The following is a 14,856-nucleotide window of genomic DNA, read 5'->3' as shown; positions in this document are numbered from 1 at the left end:
GGATACACCCTCCCTAGTCTCTCTGTGTAGACTAGAGTCACTGCAATGAAGGGGCTGGGGAGTGGAGTGGTGGTTGGTGGGGGGATCTCTGCTTTGTATTTAGGTCCCTGGTTCAGCAGCTCCCACACTGACCCTCCAAGGCCGCATTTGCAGCTATGTTTGTTCTCCTTAGTTTTCTCTTGAACTACTTTCCCCTCTAATACTCTGTTGTTGTTTTTCTTCCCCATGCAGCCACGGTGGAGTGCTACAACCCCAGGACAAACGAGTGGACGTACGTCGCTAAAATGAACGAGCCACACTACGGCCATGCAGGGACGGTGTACGGTGGTTACATGTATATTTCAGGTACGTACTTGGCTCCAAATCAAGTTGCTGATGCAGTTTAGTCCTATTAGCTCCAGGGTTTGGTGGAGGGGAGGCTCTTTTCGTATTTGACTGTACTTGTGTTTTAGAGCCACTGACTGTATCAGATGGGTAGTGCTCTGTTTGAGAGAGTGACTGGCATGCTACAAGATAGATGTGTGGGTTTTCTGTGGGTGACTAAAGCCTCACAAGTTTGACAGTCACACGTCCTAATCGTTTCAGTCACACGTTAGCCATAAGATGGAGCAGCATGTGATATAGGACTGGGCGATATGGCCTAAAAAGCATATCTCTATTTAATTTTTTTATTATTTATGGCCGATTTCACAATATATATCTAGATTTTAATGTTTTCTCTAAATAAGCTTTGTTGTACAATTAAAGGTCAAATTCACAGACAGTCAGCAATAATCTAATGAATTCAATAATCTAATGAATACCTAGGCTAAATATAAGCCTTCCACAACCATAAGACCCACTAATAATTTTATAATTTTATCAAAATAGTTTAATGGGCTTTTTTGCAATAATCACTGATCTGGCTTTCAAGTCTGTCTATGAAAATTCCCTTTTTGTTACAATTTTTACCAGAACCATGCATAATGCACATTCACTTATAATGACTAACTTCTTGTAGCAGGCATTAGGCTATAGAAAATTAACACAGGTCTCATAAACAATCTCTCAAGCACAAGCCCATGTGCTAGTGAGTTGCCAGCTAATCTTTATATTTCAAGTTTAGCCAACTTGGATGTATTTGCTTGCTAACAAGGTAGAACAGTTGAATTGTTATGAACACACCCTTCTGTCTCCAACTGTTTCATCAGCATGCTAGCCTGTCCACTTTGTTCAGATGTTGAAATCAAGTGGCCTACCTTGTTTCTCAGAATGAGAAAAAGTTGCCAATTCCTTATATAATTGTTTTATACTTATTGCACATTTATAAAACACAGACTAGACAGTATTTGGCTAAAATGCTGCTAGCGGTACGTGGTACTAGGGTTGTTATGGTGACCGTATTATCGCCACACCGGCGGTCACGTGACTGTTTAGTCACGGTAACTAGGCTTCTCCAAAACTGCTCTCTGATGCTGCTAATGGTTATTAGTAGCCTACCAAACTTGCTAACTGCCTGGTACTCAGCACTCTATTGTCCCTCTAATCACTCTGGCATCAATGCAAATGTAATGGAACATTTAAATCAAACACTTCATGAGAGCCCATGAGTTCATGTTGCGCAACATTTATATAGACTATGCAATTGCGTGAAAAAACAACATAGTTTTGATGGCCTCTATTAAAAAAGAGGAGGATTCCATCAGCTTTCTATAGGCTTACTATATTTATTTCTCAACTTTCTTAATATTAAGCACATTGCTTCGCTTTACAACAGGAGTATAGCCTACCTGGCTGGCATGAAAATGAACCACGGGAAAAGCATTCTCCATTCGCTATTTAAGTGCATAGATGACATGTATTTTTTCCCCCTCCCCCTGTTCCAAGACAGGTGCATGATAATGATCCATTCTAAATCAAAACTATTTTCACACATACAGTGGGGAAAAAAAGTATTTAGTCAGCCACCAATTGTGCAAGTTCTCCCACTTAAAAAGATGAGAGAGGCCTGTAATTTTCATCATAGGTACACGTCAACTATGACAGACAAAATGAGAAAAAAAAATCCAGAAAATCACATTGTAGGATTTTTAATGAATTTATTTGCAAATTATGGTGGAAAATAAGTATTTGGTCAATAACAAAAGTTTCTCAATACTTTGTTATATACCCTTTGTTGGCAATGACACAGGTCAAACGTTTTCTGTAAGTCTTCACAAGGTTTTCACACACTGTTGCTGGTATTTTGGCCCATTCCTCCATGCAGATCTCCTCTAGAGCAATTATGTTTTGGGGCTGTCGCTGGGCAACACAGACTTTCAACTCCCTCCAAAGATTTTCTATGGGGTTGAGATCTGGAGATTGGCTAGGCCACTCCAGGACCTTGAAATGCTTCTTACGAAGCCACTCCTTCGTTGCCCGGGCGGTGTGTTTGGGATCATTGTCATGCTGAAAGACCCAGCCACGTTTCATCTTCAATGCCCTTGCTGATGGAAGGAGGTTTTCACTCAAAATCTCACGATACATGGCCCCATTAATTCTTTCCTTTACAGGGATCAGTCGTCCTGGTCCCTTTGCAGAAAAACAGCCCCAAAGCATGATGTTTCCACCCCCATGCTTCACAGTAGGTATGGTGTTCTTTGGATGCAACTCAGCATTCTTTGTCCTCCAAACACGACGAGTTGAGTTTTTACCAAAAAGTTCTATTTTGGTTTCATCTGACCATATGACATTCTCCCAATCCTCTTCTGGATCATCCAAATGCACTCTAGCAAACTTGAGACGGGCCTGGACATTTACTGGCTTAAGCAGGGGGACACGTCTGCCACTGCAGGATTTGAGTCCCTGGCGGCGTAGTGTGTTACTGATGGTAGGCTTTGTTACTTTGGTCCCAGCTCTCTGCAGGTCATTCACTAGGTCCCCCCGTGTGGTTCTGGGATTTTTGCTCACCGTTCTTGTGATCATTTTGACCCCACGGGGTGAGATCTTGCGTGGAGCCCCAGATCGAGGGAGATTATCAGTGGTCTTGTATGTCTTCCATTTCCTAATAATTGCTCCCACAGTTGATTTCTTCAAACCAAGCTGCTTACCTATTGCTGATTCAGTCTTCCCAGCCTGGTGCAGGTCTACAATTTTGGTTCTGGTGTCCTTTGACAGCTCTTTGGTCTTGGCCATAGTGGAGTTTGGAGTGTGACTGTTTGAGGTTGTGGACTGGTGTCTTTTATACTGATAACAAGTTCAAACAGGTGCCATTAATACAGGTAACGAGTGGAGGACAGAGGAGCCTCTTAAAGAAGAAGTTACAGGTCTGTGAGAGCCAGAAATCTTGCTTGTTTGTAGGTGACCAAATACTTATTTTCCACCATAATTTGCAAATAAATTCATAAGAAATCCTACAATGTGATTTTGTCTGTCATAGTTGACGTGTACCTATGATGAAAATTACAGGCCTCTCTCATCTTTTTAAGTGGGAGAACTTGCACAATTGGTGGCTGACTAAATACTTTTTTTCCCCACTGTATATTATTTAGTATATGTAAAGACAAGATTAAATTAAGAATAGTGTTGTGGGTGACAATATTATTACTTGTGAATGATGTAATATCACTTGTGAATGATGCCCAGTGTGTGCATTAAGGCCAGAAACAGCACATGCCTTTTTTGTGTGCAACTTTTTCAAATCATAGTCGCACACCTCATGTAGCCTAGCCCTATATGTTTTGATAAGGTTTGTATCCAGTGGCCAAATAACTTCTTAAAATTATGCAGATTAATCTGCTTTACAACCAGTGTAGAGCCTAACTGGCATACATAGACAGCCATAATTTTCACTATAAAAATGCACCTTTATAATAAAGCATTACATGCATAATAGCATTTGCGGTCACTTTTGAAAATGGTGTTTTCCCGCTAATTGATTGCATTTAGGAACATTCACGCTTATAGCCTACTGCATTTTAAGCTAAACGTTCTGATCTGTTGCATCAACCTCATTGCTTTAAAAAAAATGTTTGATGCAAGTGTTTGTATTAATTTGGGATCTATCACATCCCACAACTGTCCCAGAGTATGTTTGGAATATTTATTTATCGCACAGAAGGACAAGTTGATCAATAGAATAGGTTCACTTTTGTACTATGTGGGATAGCAGATTGACAGAGGCTAGTGCTTTTGCTGTTCGTTAGGCCTACTCATCTTGTTGGCTGACGAAAAGTAAATGTGGACAGTTCTTCTAACATCTTCAATATACGCCTCGGAATTCGATAAGAACGATGAGCTGTCTTCACTTGTAGCCTACTTCGGAGCTGAGAGAAGGACCTGATCAAGTGAGGGCATTGGCTAATAATAATTGAGATCTCTGACAGCCATGTGAGTGAGAGGTGCTTCAATGCACGGCGATTGGCAGCCGGGAGAAGGGAATTATAATTATTATATTCAGGCCAAAGGCACAACGGCCACTTTGGTCAAAGCATGTCTTTTTTTTAGGGGGCATCACGGCCACACAAGTGGGGTGCCGCTGGGAAATTCGAGGCCTGGTGAGAATATTATCAAGTGCTTGTCAAATTGTGAATGAGAGACTGATGAAGTGTGGGCAGCCTGCACAAGAAACAAAGCAGAGCTCATGCCTTTCATGCTACTTTTTTCAAATCATCATTAGAGTTGCATCATGCAGCCTTAGAATGTATTAAAAATCAAAACATATAGCCCAACATTTTATCACAACTAAAGTTGCATAAATAACTCTAAAGTAAGCATATAGGAGGACCTGTTTCTTTGTTAACCACTCAACACAGAATATCTGCATGTGCGCACTCCCACGGAAATCGTTTGGAGAAAATACCCTTTCTATTTTATTCAGCTATGTTCAATTGTGTTCTTCATACTATAAAATAATGCCACAGAATTCTAAGCAAATCTTGTCTGCTAAATGAACTAGTATAGCCCACAGCCATATGGCATAGCCAGATCAGGACCTAACATAAGGACAACTCAGAGTATGCTATTCTGTTCTTCTGAAATAGACTACATTTTCTTCATCTCATGTTTCTTTAGACTTTTTAGAATGTAGATGTTTCAAAGGTCTGCATCAGTGGCTTGTAGGCTGTGTGTGGAAGCCAGGAGATGGTAAACATGTTAATGTTAATTAACGGTCAATTACCATGAGACCAGCAGTTATTTGCTGGTCAATCACCGGCTGACAAAATGTCATGACCGCCACAGCCCTACTGTGACGTTTTCGGGGGGATAATGATTGTGTGGTTGTCATAGACTTTGGTGCTACTAATCCCCTGTCTCTCTGTAGGAGTCAGCCCTGTGCTTGTTTACTTCATAGGATTGAAAATCCTGCCTTAAGGAGAGATGAGCCACAGTTTCACAATGTGTGACTAACGCAAAGTGATGCTGTACAGAGCGAAAGAGAGGGAAGGATAGATGAGTGAGAGAAATGGGAGGGACAGGTTGATGACTGTGTAGGAGGTGCAGAACCATAGAGCTCCAACACACAGGCAAGGCTATGTTGATCTCCCCCGGCCTCTGGGCACAAGTGTTCATATAAGTGTAACCCAGCCACCTACCACTAACACCATAACCCTCCCTCACCCAGTGGCACCTCACCTGCTCTGCTCCAGCCTGAGCCTCCAGCATCCAGTAGAGTAACAACATGGGCCTGGTGGCTCTAAATTTGGAATTTTTGCTTCCCAGCTGATGGGGCTTACTGTCAGGGGTGCACGTTTTGGTTTTTGCCCTAGCAAACCGAGTTTGGGACACTCTGCTCTATGTGTTTCTGTCTCTGGTTGGCTTATGGTCCGACTGGCACCTCTGGGTTCCTCTACTGAGAGGAAACGGAACGGGTAACGGTCATGGTGTTTGAACTATTAATACACCAGAAAGTCAACTTCCCTCCCCGTGAATGAGCATATCTTAGTGTCATCCTGATCTCACTGCAGATGTACCGCTAACATCAAAGCGGTGACCCGATCCTGCAGGTTCATGCTCTACAACATTCGCAGAGTACGACCCTACCTTACACAGAAAGCGGCACAGGTCCTAATCCAGGCACTTGTCATCTCCCATCTGGATTACTGCAACTCGCTGTTGGCTGGCCTCCCTGCCTGTGCCATTAAACCCCTACAATTTATCCAGAACGCTGCAGCCCGTCTGGTGTTCAACCTTCCCAAGTTCTCTCATGTCACCCCGCTCCTCCGCACACTCCACTGGCTTCCAGTTGAGGCTCGCATCTACTACAAGACCATGGTGCTTGCCTACGGAGCTGTGAGGGGAACGGCACCTCCTTACCTTCAGGCTCTGATCAGACCCTACACCCAAACGAGGGCACTACATTCATCCACCTCTGGCCTGCTAGCCCCCATACCTCTACGGAAGCACAGTTCCCGCCCAGCCCAGTCAAAGCTATTCGCTGCACTGGCACCCCAATGGTGGAACAAGCTCCCCCACGACGCCAGGACAGCGGAGTCACTGACCACCTTCCGGAGACACTTGAAACCCTACCTCTTTAAGGAATACCTGGAATAGTATAAAAGTAATCCTTCTACCCACCCCCCCCCCAACCCCCTCATAAAAAAAAAAAGTGTTTGTCCCACTGGCTATCATAAGTTGAATGCACCAATTTGTAAGTCGCTCTGGATAAGAGCATCTGCTAAATGACGTAAATGTAAATGTACCTCACTACAGTTACAGTAGACTGCCTGGAGGAACTGAGCAATGGTTAGGCCTAAATATCTCCACCTTACCAGATAGATGTCTGTACTGTAGAGCATAATAATTAAACAAGCTCCCATCAAGCACTAAGGCAAGCTTCATTCCTCCAAGGTCACTGGCAGCATGCAGAGATGAGATTTTATGACAGCCTGCATTTCATAACCTCTCACTAGTGATGGTAGTCAGGTGTTGTTGAGTCATTTTTTGCCAGTGTCTCTGTCCGGGAGCGCACCCCGTATCTCAGGGGTCACGACCTCACTGTGCAAGGTGACCCACGTGGGGGTGCAGGGCGGTGGCTGTGCTGTCTAAAGGCATCCTGTCAGGTGAATGGAGCTGACACGCTGAGTCAAGCCATAGGTCATCACAGCTCTGCTCTCACTCCCAGGGTGGGGCTTAGACCCCTAGCCAGCACGGCTTTACACTACCACTACAGTCACACAAAACTCCTACTGTAAAGCACTGGGGAGGAGGCACCTTTACTTCAACCTGGAGTGCAGTGACCGCTGATTCGCATATTTAAAAAAAAAAGTTTAAAAAAATCATGATTATGATCTCAAGAAATGCATTTTATTTTCCTCTTGGTCTGTGTGTTGATCTGTAAAGAGGGGTTTATTTTAATAGGATTTTATTCTATTGAAATTTGAGCTGCTCTACAGTATATCTCTCTGGTTTAAACCAACTGCCTCCTTAAGCTGCCGGTCGGTCGGCATGTTTATAAACCAGGGCTAGCTCTTCCGTGGGTAACAATGGAGCTCACATCCGCCCATCCTCTCTATCTATTTTTTGAACTTGTTGACCCTATGGTTTTGTGTCTCTCCTCTGTGTTCCCCGCCTCTGTTCTTTGGGTCTCATTTGTGCAAGCACTGTGCTTCCTCCAAGCAGGTCATACATTTTTACGACGGGTTAAAGCACTGGCACAATTTTATCTCCACAAATAATTAGATAAATGTGCCAGGAAACAGCAATCATGGTGAGATATTATCTAGAGGCCACTTCAACCAATGAGCTAAGGTGCCTATAAGTGTCTCTGAAAGGTAGAGATGGCGCCTGAGAAGATGGCTGCCGTTTTACAGCCGTTTTACAGCCCTCTAACCAATTGTACTATTATGTGTGTTTTTTCGCATTATTTGTCATTTATTCTGTACATAATGTGTCTGCCATCGTCTCTTATAACCAAAAAGAGCTTCTGGATATCAGGACAGCAATTAATCACCTCGTATTGGACAAAGATTTTTTCTTCAACGAGTCGGAAGCGAAGGATATCCTACAGACACCCGACAAGGCCCAAATCCCCGTCATTCGCAGGAGAAAGAGACTGAGATATCGTGGACGTAGGTGGGGTGCCTCGTAAGGATCCGACGGCGAGCGAGTAAACTGCCTCTTCCATCAATCCTATTAGCCAATCTTCAATCATTGGAAAATAAATTAGATGACCTAAGATTACGGTTATCCTACCCACGGGACATAAAAAACTGTAATATATTATGTTTCACCGAGTCGTGGCTGAACGACGACATGGACAACATACAGCTAGCGGGCTATATGCTACATCGGCAGGATAGAACGGCTGACTCCGGTAAGACAAGGGGTGGCGGTCTGTGTATATTTGTACAACAGCTGGTGCACAAAATCTAATACTAAGGAAGTCTTGAGGTTTTGCTCGCCTGAGGTAGAGTATCTTATGATAAGCTGTAGACCACACTATTTACCAAAAGTTTATTTTTCATAGCTGTCTATTTACCACCACAAACCAATGCTGGCATTAAGATTGCACTCAATGAGCTGTATAAGGCCATAACTAAACAGGAAAACGCTCATCCAGAGGCAGCGCTCATCCAGAGGCACACAGAGACGTATACAAAGCTCTCCCTCGCCCTCCATTTGGCAAATCTGACCATAACTCTATCCTCCTGATTCCTGCTTATAAGCAAAAACTAAAGCAGGAAGCACCAGTGACTCGGTTAATAAAAAATTGGTCAGATGATGCAGATGCTAAGCTACAAGACTGTTTTGCTAGCACAGACTGGAACATGTTCCGGGATTCTTCGGAGAGTATTGAGGAGTACACCACATCAGTCACTGGCTTCATCAATAAGTGCATTGATGACGTCCCCCCCCCGTATGTACATACCCCAACCAGAAGCCATGGATTACAGGCAACATCCGCACAGGACTAAGATTGAATCGTACTACACCGGCTCTGACGCTCGTCGGATGTGGCAGGGCTTGAAAGACGGATTACCAGGACGTGTACTCCGAGCATGTGCTGACCAACTGGCAAGTGTCTTCACTGACATTTTCAACATGTCCCTGACTGAGTCTGTAATACCAACATGTTTCAAGCAGACCACCATAGTTCCCGTGCCCAAGGACACTAAGATAACCTGCCTAAATGACTACTGACCCGTAGCACTGACGTCTGTAGCCATGAAGTGCTTTGAAAGGCTGGTCATGGCTCACATCAACACCATTATCCCAGAAACCCTAGACACCTCCCTCTGCAACTGGATCCTGGACTTCCTGACGGGCTGACCCCAGGTGGTAAGGGTAGGTAACAACACATCTGCCACACTGATCCTCAACACAGGGGCCCCTCAGGGGTGCGTGCTCAGTCCCCTCCTGTACTCCCTGTTCACCCATGACTGCATGGCCAGGCACGACTCCAACACCATCATTAAGTTTGCCGACGACACAACAGTGGTAGGCCTGATCAACGACAACGATGAGACAACCTATTGGGAGGTCAGAGACCTGGCCGTGTGGTGCCAGGATAACAACCTCTCCCTCAACTAGCCACCCTAGTCATAGACTGTTCTCTCTGCTACCGCACGGCAAGTGGTACCGTATACTCCCGAGTGGCGCAGTGGTCTAAGGCACTGCATCGCAGTGCTAGCTGTGCCACTAGAGATCCTGGTTCGAATCCAGGCTCTGTCGTAGCCGGCCGTGACCGGGAGACCCATGGGGCGGCGCACACTTGGCCCAGCGTTGTCCAGGGTAGGGGAGGGAATGGCCGGCAGGGATGTAGCTCAGTTGGTAGAGCATGGTGTTTGCAACGCCAGGGTTGTGGGTTCGATTCCAGTATAAAAAATAATAAAAATGTATGCACTAACTGTAAGTCGCTCTGGATAAGAGCGTCTGCTAAATGACTTAAATGTAAATGTACCGGAGCGCCAAGTCTAGGTCCAAAAGGCTTCTCAACAGCTTCTACCCCCAAGCCATAAGACTCCTGAACAGCTAATCATGGCTACCCAGACTATTTGCACTGCCCCCCCACCCTCACCCCATCTTTTTACGCTGCTGCTACTCTGTTAATTATTTATGCATAGTCACTTTAACTCTACCCACGTGTACATATTACCTCAACTAGCCGGTGCCCCTGCACATTGACTCTGCACCGGTACCCCTCTGTATATAGCCTCCCTACTGTTATTTTATTTTACTTCTGCTCTTTTTTTCTCAACACTTTTTTGTTGTTTTATTTTACTTTTTATTAAGAAATAATTGCATTGTTGGTTAAGGGCTGTAAGTAAGCATTTCACGGAAATGTCTACACCTGTTGTATTCGCCGCATGTGGCAAATACAATTTGATTTGATTTATACTGTCTTCAAGATGGAAAAGATTGTATTTTAAATAATCTAAAAATGCTTGCAATTGTCTTTTATGCCAACACTTTTGCCTTTGTTTTAAATGAAAGCTACTATCGTCTTTAAACTGCGATGATACACATTCCTTAATTAAAGGCTGTAATTAATAGTAATGATAAATGGTAACAAAGAAACTGAACATTGCATCTCTGAGATTCTTTTGTAAAAAATGTTAGAAACAAAATCTATCCTCTCTACATTTGCTGTACAAATGTGTATCTGCAATAGAGCTATCCTTCAGCCATTAGAAGCCCTGAAGGTTGTTGGCCAGTGACATCAGTTACTGGCCGTAGTCCCCTGTAGCTCAGTTGGTAGAGCATGGTTTCCCACGGGGGGCCAGTATGAAAATGTATGCATTCACTAACTGTAAGTCGCTCTGGATAAGAGCGTCTGCTAAATGACTAAAATGTAAATGTAAGATGCTACTTACCTTGGGCAGTGAGCTGCAGCCCAACATACAAAAGAACCACAGCCCATATCAAGCTGCTGTTCTATCAGTGGGTTTGATATGTCTTTCTTGTCTCAAAGAGATTATTTTAATGACGCACGCACGCTCACACACACACACACACACACACACACACACACACACTTGAGTAAGGAGAATGGATCGAACTCTGGCTATCTAAGTGTTTGCTCTAATGGTCGAGGAGGAGGCTGGTGTTAGACTTCTGATCAGTCAGGGCCACTGATTAAAAATAGGTCTGTATAGATTAATGAGTCTGGGAGGAAGAGAGGGAGAGAAAGAAAGAGGTAAAGAAAGCGAGAGAGATCATTGGGCAGCAGTGGATGGATTGGGGCTCCATTCAGCATGCACTGCAGATCTTCACTTCGCTGAGTATGCTCCCAGCCACTCTTCATAGCACAAGGAGGGAGGGGCTGCCTGCCTGCCTGACTCCCACCCAGATGCATGCTGGGATTGTGTGCCTCTTTATTTTCAGCCTTCCCTATAGACATGTCCTGTTTTTTCCCCCTCCCCACTTTCCCTCAGCTTTGTGTCCCTTCTATTCCTTTGTTTCCACTACTACAGTGCCTATGTGTGTATGTGTACACGCCAAGGTTATTATAGTAAACTAAAACTAAAATAAAGTTTCTGTAAACTGTAATAAAATAATAAAAATATTTTTACAACTATACTGAAACTATTATCTTTGGCTGCAAAACTAACTAAAATAGAATACAAAAACATTATAAATGATGTTCAGTTGTATTTTTATTTTTAATCAAATGGGGTTTTCAAGCTTTTTTTTCCTAATGGGGTTTTCCAGCTTCTGATTCTGGCGGGTAAATGCTGCCAGTAAATGGTAATGTTTCAAATAAGTCTAGCTTGTGTATCACTATCACTAGCTATCACCAGAGAGGAAGATGCGACACGAGAGGATTACCTCCACCCAAAATCTGTCCCCACGACATAAGCAGACCTTTTTGCATGGAGGTCTATGAGATTGTCAAGTTACGTGAGGCTTATTTGATCAAATAGAGTAATGTTTAGGTTGTTACAAATGTAACGATATAAGTGGATTCATATGGCAATCTGCAACTTCTGTACCTGGTGTTCACACACCTATCTGCCCTCTCATTGGCTAGAATGGTCCCAACTGATCTCGTCTCCTCCCGCCTGCCTTCCATCTTTGAGGACATGTATTTTCATTGTTAGAGCGGTTACTTGAACATCTTTTCAATATAATAGATCATATTTGCTATCACTAGCTAACAACAGGGAAGAATCAGAGGCAAAGACAGTAGAGAAAGCGAGACACCCCCTCATTTCTGATCGGGGCGGGTCCACTCTGGTCTACGTATTGTCCCTGCAGAGGGCGGTGCGATAGTCGGGGCGGGGGCGATAAGCAGACCAGAGTGGCCCTGACCAGAAACATTTTCCAGTGAGATGTTTTGCTCTGGGGCACCCCCTTCCACGGAGCGGGGGCAATGAGCAGACAATGGTTGCGTTCCCCTGCTCAGACATTGCATTCATCAACCAATTGCGTGCCAGGTCATCGACTGTGTCATCGACTGACTGATTGCTATATCACGTGGTTAGCTGATACTTAAAATACCTATCCAGGTGTTGAAAGATCTGTCAGGCGTCAGCAACATCTATGCTCTGGAACGCGGCCTAAGATTGATTTATAATTTAAACCTAACTAAACCTATGACAATCCTTATTACTGCCCCCCAGTGGCATGAAGTGACATCCCCAAAAAACTAACTGTCACGTTCGTTGAAGGACGGGTCAGACCAAGGCGCAGCGTGATATGCGTACATGTTTATTAACTTATCCACAACGACAAAACAACAAACGAAACGTGAAGTCCAAGGTAGATACAACAAACCTTAACCGGAACAAGATCCCACAACTAGACAGTGCCAATAGGCTGCCTAAGTATGGTCCCCAATCAGAGACAACGAGCGACAGCTGCCTCTGATTGGGAACCACACCGGCCAACATAGATCCACACATGCTAGATCGACAACATAGAAAAAGCACAACAAGGAATATGCACACCCTGACTCAACAAATAAGAGTCCCCTGAGACAGGGCGTGACACAAACACTAGACCTACAACACATAAATGGCTCCTAGCCTCCCACGCATAGACTACTCTCTGTCCCTATCAATACAACTAAAACTAAATAATATGAAAATGTAATATAAATGTTTTTATCAAACAGAAACGAATAGAAAATCACAACTATAACCTTGGTACACATGCACTGTATTAAAGTGTTAGGAATTTCTGATGCTTCTATTTGTGTCAAAATATTTTATTGCAGGTGAGTGTGGCTGAGAAAATGTGTGCCGTGTGTGTTAATGCTGCTAAGCGTGGGGCTAATTGCGTGTGTTGCTGGGGAGAGCAGCCAGATGTTTCTGAGGAGGTCGGGGGTTGGGTGGAGTAAAGTGAACTGTGGGTTCAGGATTACATGCTCTGCAAGGCCAGTCACAGTGCTGTGGTCTGGCCATGTGACTGACAGGACAGGAGCTGTTCAAGGCCAACCCTGCCCACCATGCTACCCAACGTGGCAACCCAACGTGGCAACCCAACGTGGCAGGGCTGAATGTAGGTCTAGGTTGAGGCCAGGATAAAGTTACTATTAGGTACAGTTCAATTGGTTCAGTCCGTTAAATGCTTTTGATTAGACCCCAGGGCTGTTTTCAACCCCAGGAAATCAATGTCATGGGACTTATTTAATATGGTTTTGTTCTGTGTTACAGGGGGAATCACTCACGACACGTTTCAGAAAGAGCTGATGTGCTTTGACCCAGACGCAGACAAATGGACTCAGAAAGCGCCCATGACCACGGTGCGTGGCCTGCACTGTATGTGCACGGTGGGCGACCGCCTCTACGTCATCGGGGGGAATCACTTCCGGGGCACCAGCGACTATGATGACGTGTTAAGCTGTGAGTACTACTCCCCGGCCCTGGACCTGTGGACGCCCATCGCCGCCATGCTGCGGGGCCAGAGCGACGTGGGTGTGGCCGTCTTCGAGAACAAGATTTACGTGGTGGGAGGCTACTCGTGGAACAACCGCTGTATGGTGGAGATAGTGCAGAAGTACGACCCGGAGAAGGACGAGTGGCACAAAGTGTTTGACCTGCCTGAGTCGCTGGGTGGGATCCGAGCCTGCACACTGACCGTGTTTCCTCCAGAGGACTTGATGGGCTCCCCCTCCAGAGAGTCACCCCTCTCAGCACCTTGAAGAACAGGGGGGGGAGCCCACCCCGCTCCTCTCACACCCCCACAACCCACAACCCCCCACACCCTATAGACATTGTTTGCACTTCTTCTTTGGACTACATCTGTACTGCATCCCTAAACCCCCCTGTCCTCCCCCAAAGCTGTGCAGAACCCCCCACCCCCCCCACCCCAGTGATGAAATCCGCATACCAATATGGTTTGGCAACCTAATTACATGTTAATGTTACATATTCGGTATATTTTGGCAGGAAATACCTTGACTTGAAGAGTGACTTTGCAATTCAACTTTTCTACCTGATGTCTTTGGAGTTTTATTATGTCCTTTTTCTTTAGACGTTTTACCGGGTAAAAACCATGCTGTTGGTTACCATACTGACTCTCTTAGTCTGTGCCAGGTTAGGGCCGGTTGACCCCCAGAGCAGTTGGATAGGGGCAGCTGAGCTCCACACAGAGATGGTTTTGAACTCAGGGGTCGGCCCACACACCCTCTCTCTCCCTCTTTCAGTTTCAGTTCTTTCCTGCTGTTGCTATGAAACGTTAACAAAATGGTGTTTTCTAAATTTAATAAACAAGATTTTGAAAAAAAGAATGGTGTCTCCCCAAAGTATCTTGCCGTTTACTTATTCACATGGTTGAGCTTAACGTCAACTAAATATCTGTTTTAGAACCTCCTGGAAAGTCTTTTCCACATTAAAAACACTGACAGATTCTATTTCTCTATTTACTGGTTGAAAATAATCTCTCATCGTGCATTATGTCCCTTCAGTAGCAGCTACAGCCTCAGACCTCCCTCCTCCTCTTCTTCTCTCCCCT

At 44.6% G+C, this 14,856-nt stretch overlaps 1 protein-coding gene across 3 annotated transcripts in view; it reads left to right on the top strand.

The window, feature by feature from the left end:
• Positions 1–14,632, top strand: part of LOC121541879 (kelch-like protein 13) — a 71,829-nt gene extending 57,197 nt beyond the window's left edge. For all 3 annotated transcript variants that reach the window (XM_041851237.2, XM_041851236.2, XM_041851235.2), the window contains 2 exons: positions 232–345; positions 13,557–14,632. In XM_041851237.2, the coding sequence (XP_041707171.1) occupies positions 232–345; positions 13,557–14,044 (602 nt within the window). In that variant the 3' untranslated portion in view covers positions 14,045–14,632. The remainder of the gene's footprint in view (positions 1–231; positions 346–13,556) is intronic.
• Positions 14,633–14,856: the final 224 nt, after the last annotated feature.

This window comes from Coregonus clupeaformis, chromosome 27 (assembly GCF_020615455.1).
Source record: "Coregonus clupeaformis isolate EN_2021a chromosome 27, ASM2061545v1, whole genome shotgun sequence".
NCBI classification, from domain to species: Eukaryota; Metazoa; Chordata; class Actinopteri; order Salmoniformes; family Salmonidae; genus Coregonus; species Coregonus clupeaformis.
The sequence above is the reverse complement of the archived record's forward strand: the minus strand, read 5'-3'. Positions and strand labels throughout refer to the sequence as shown.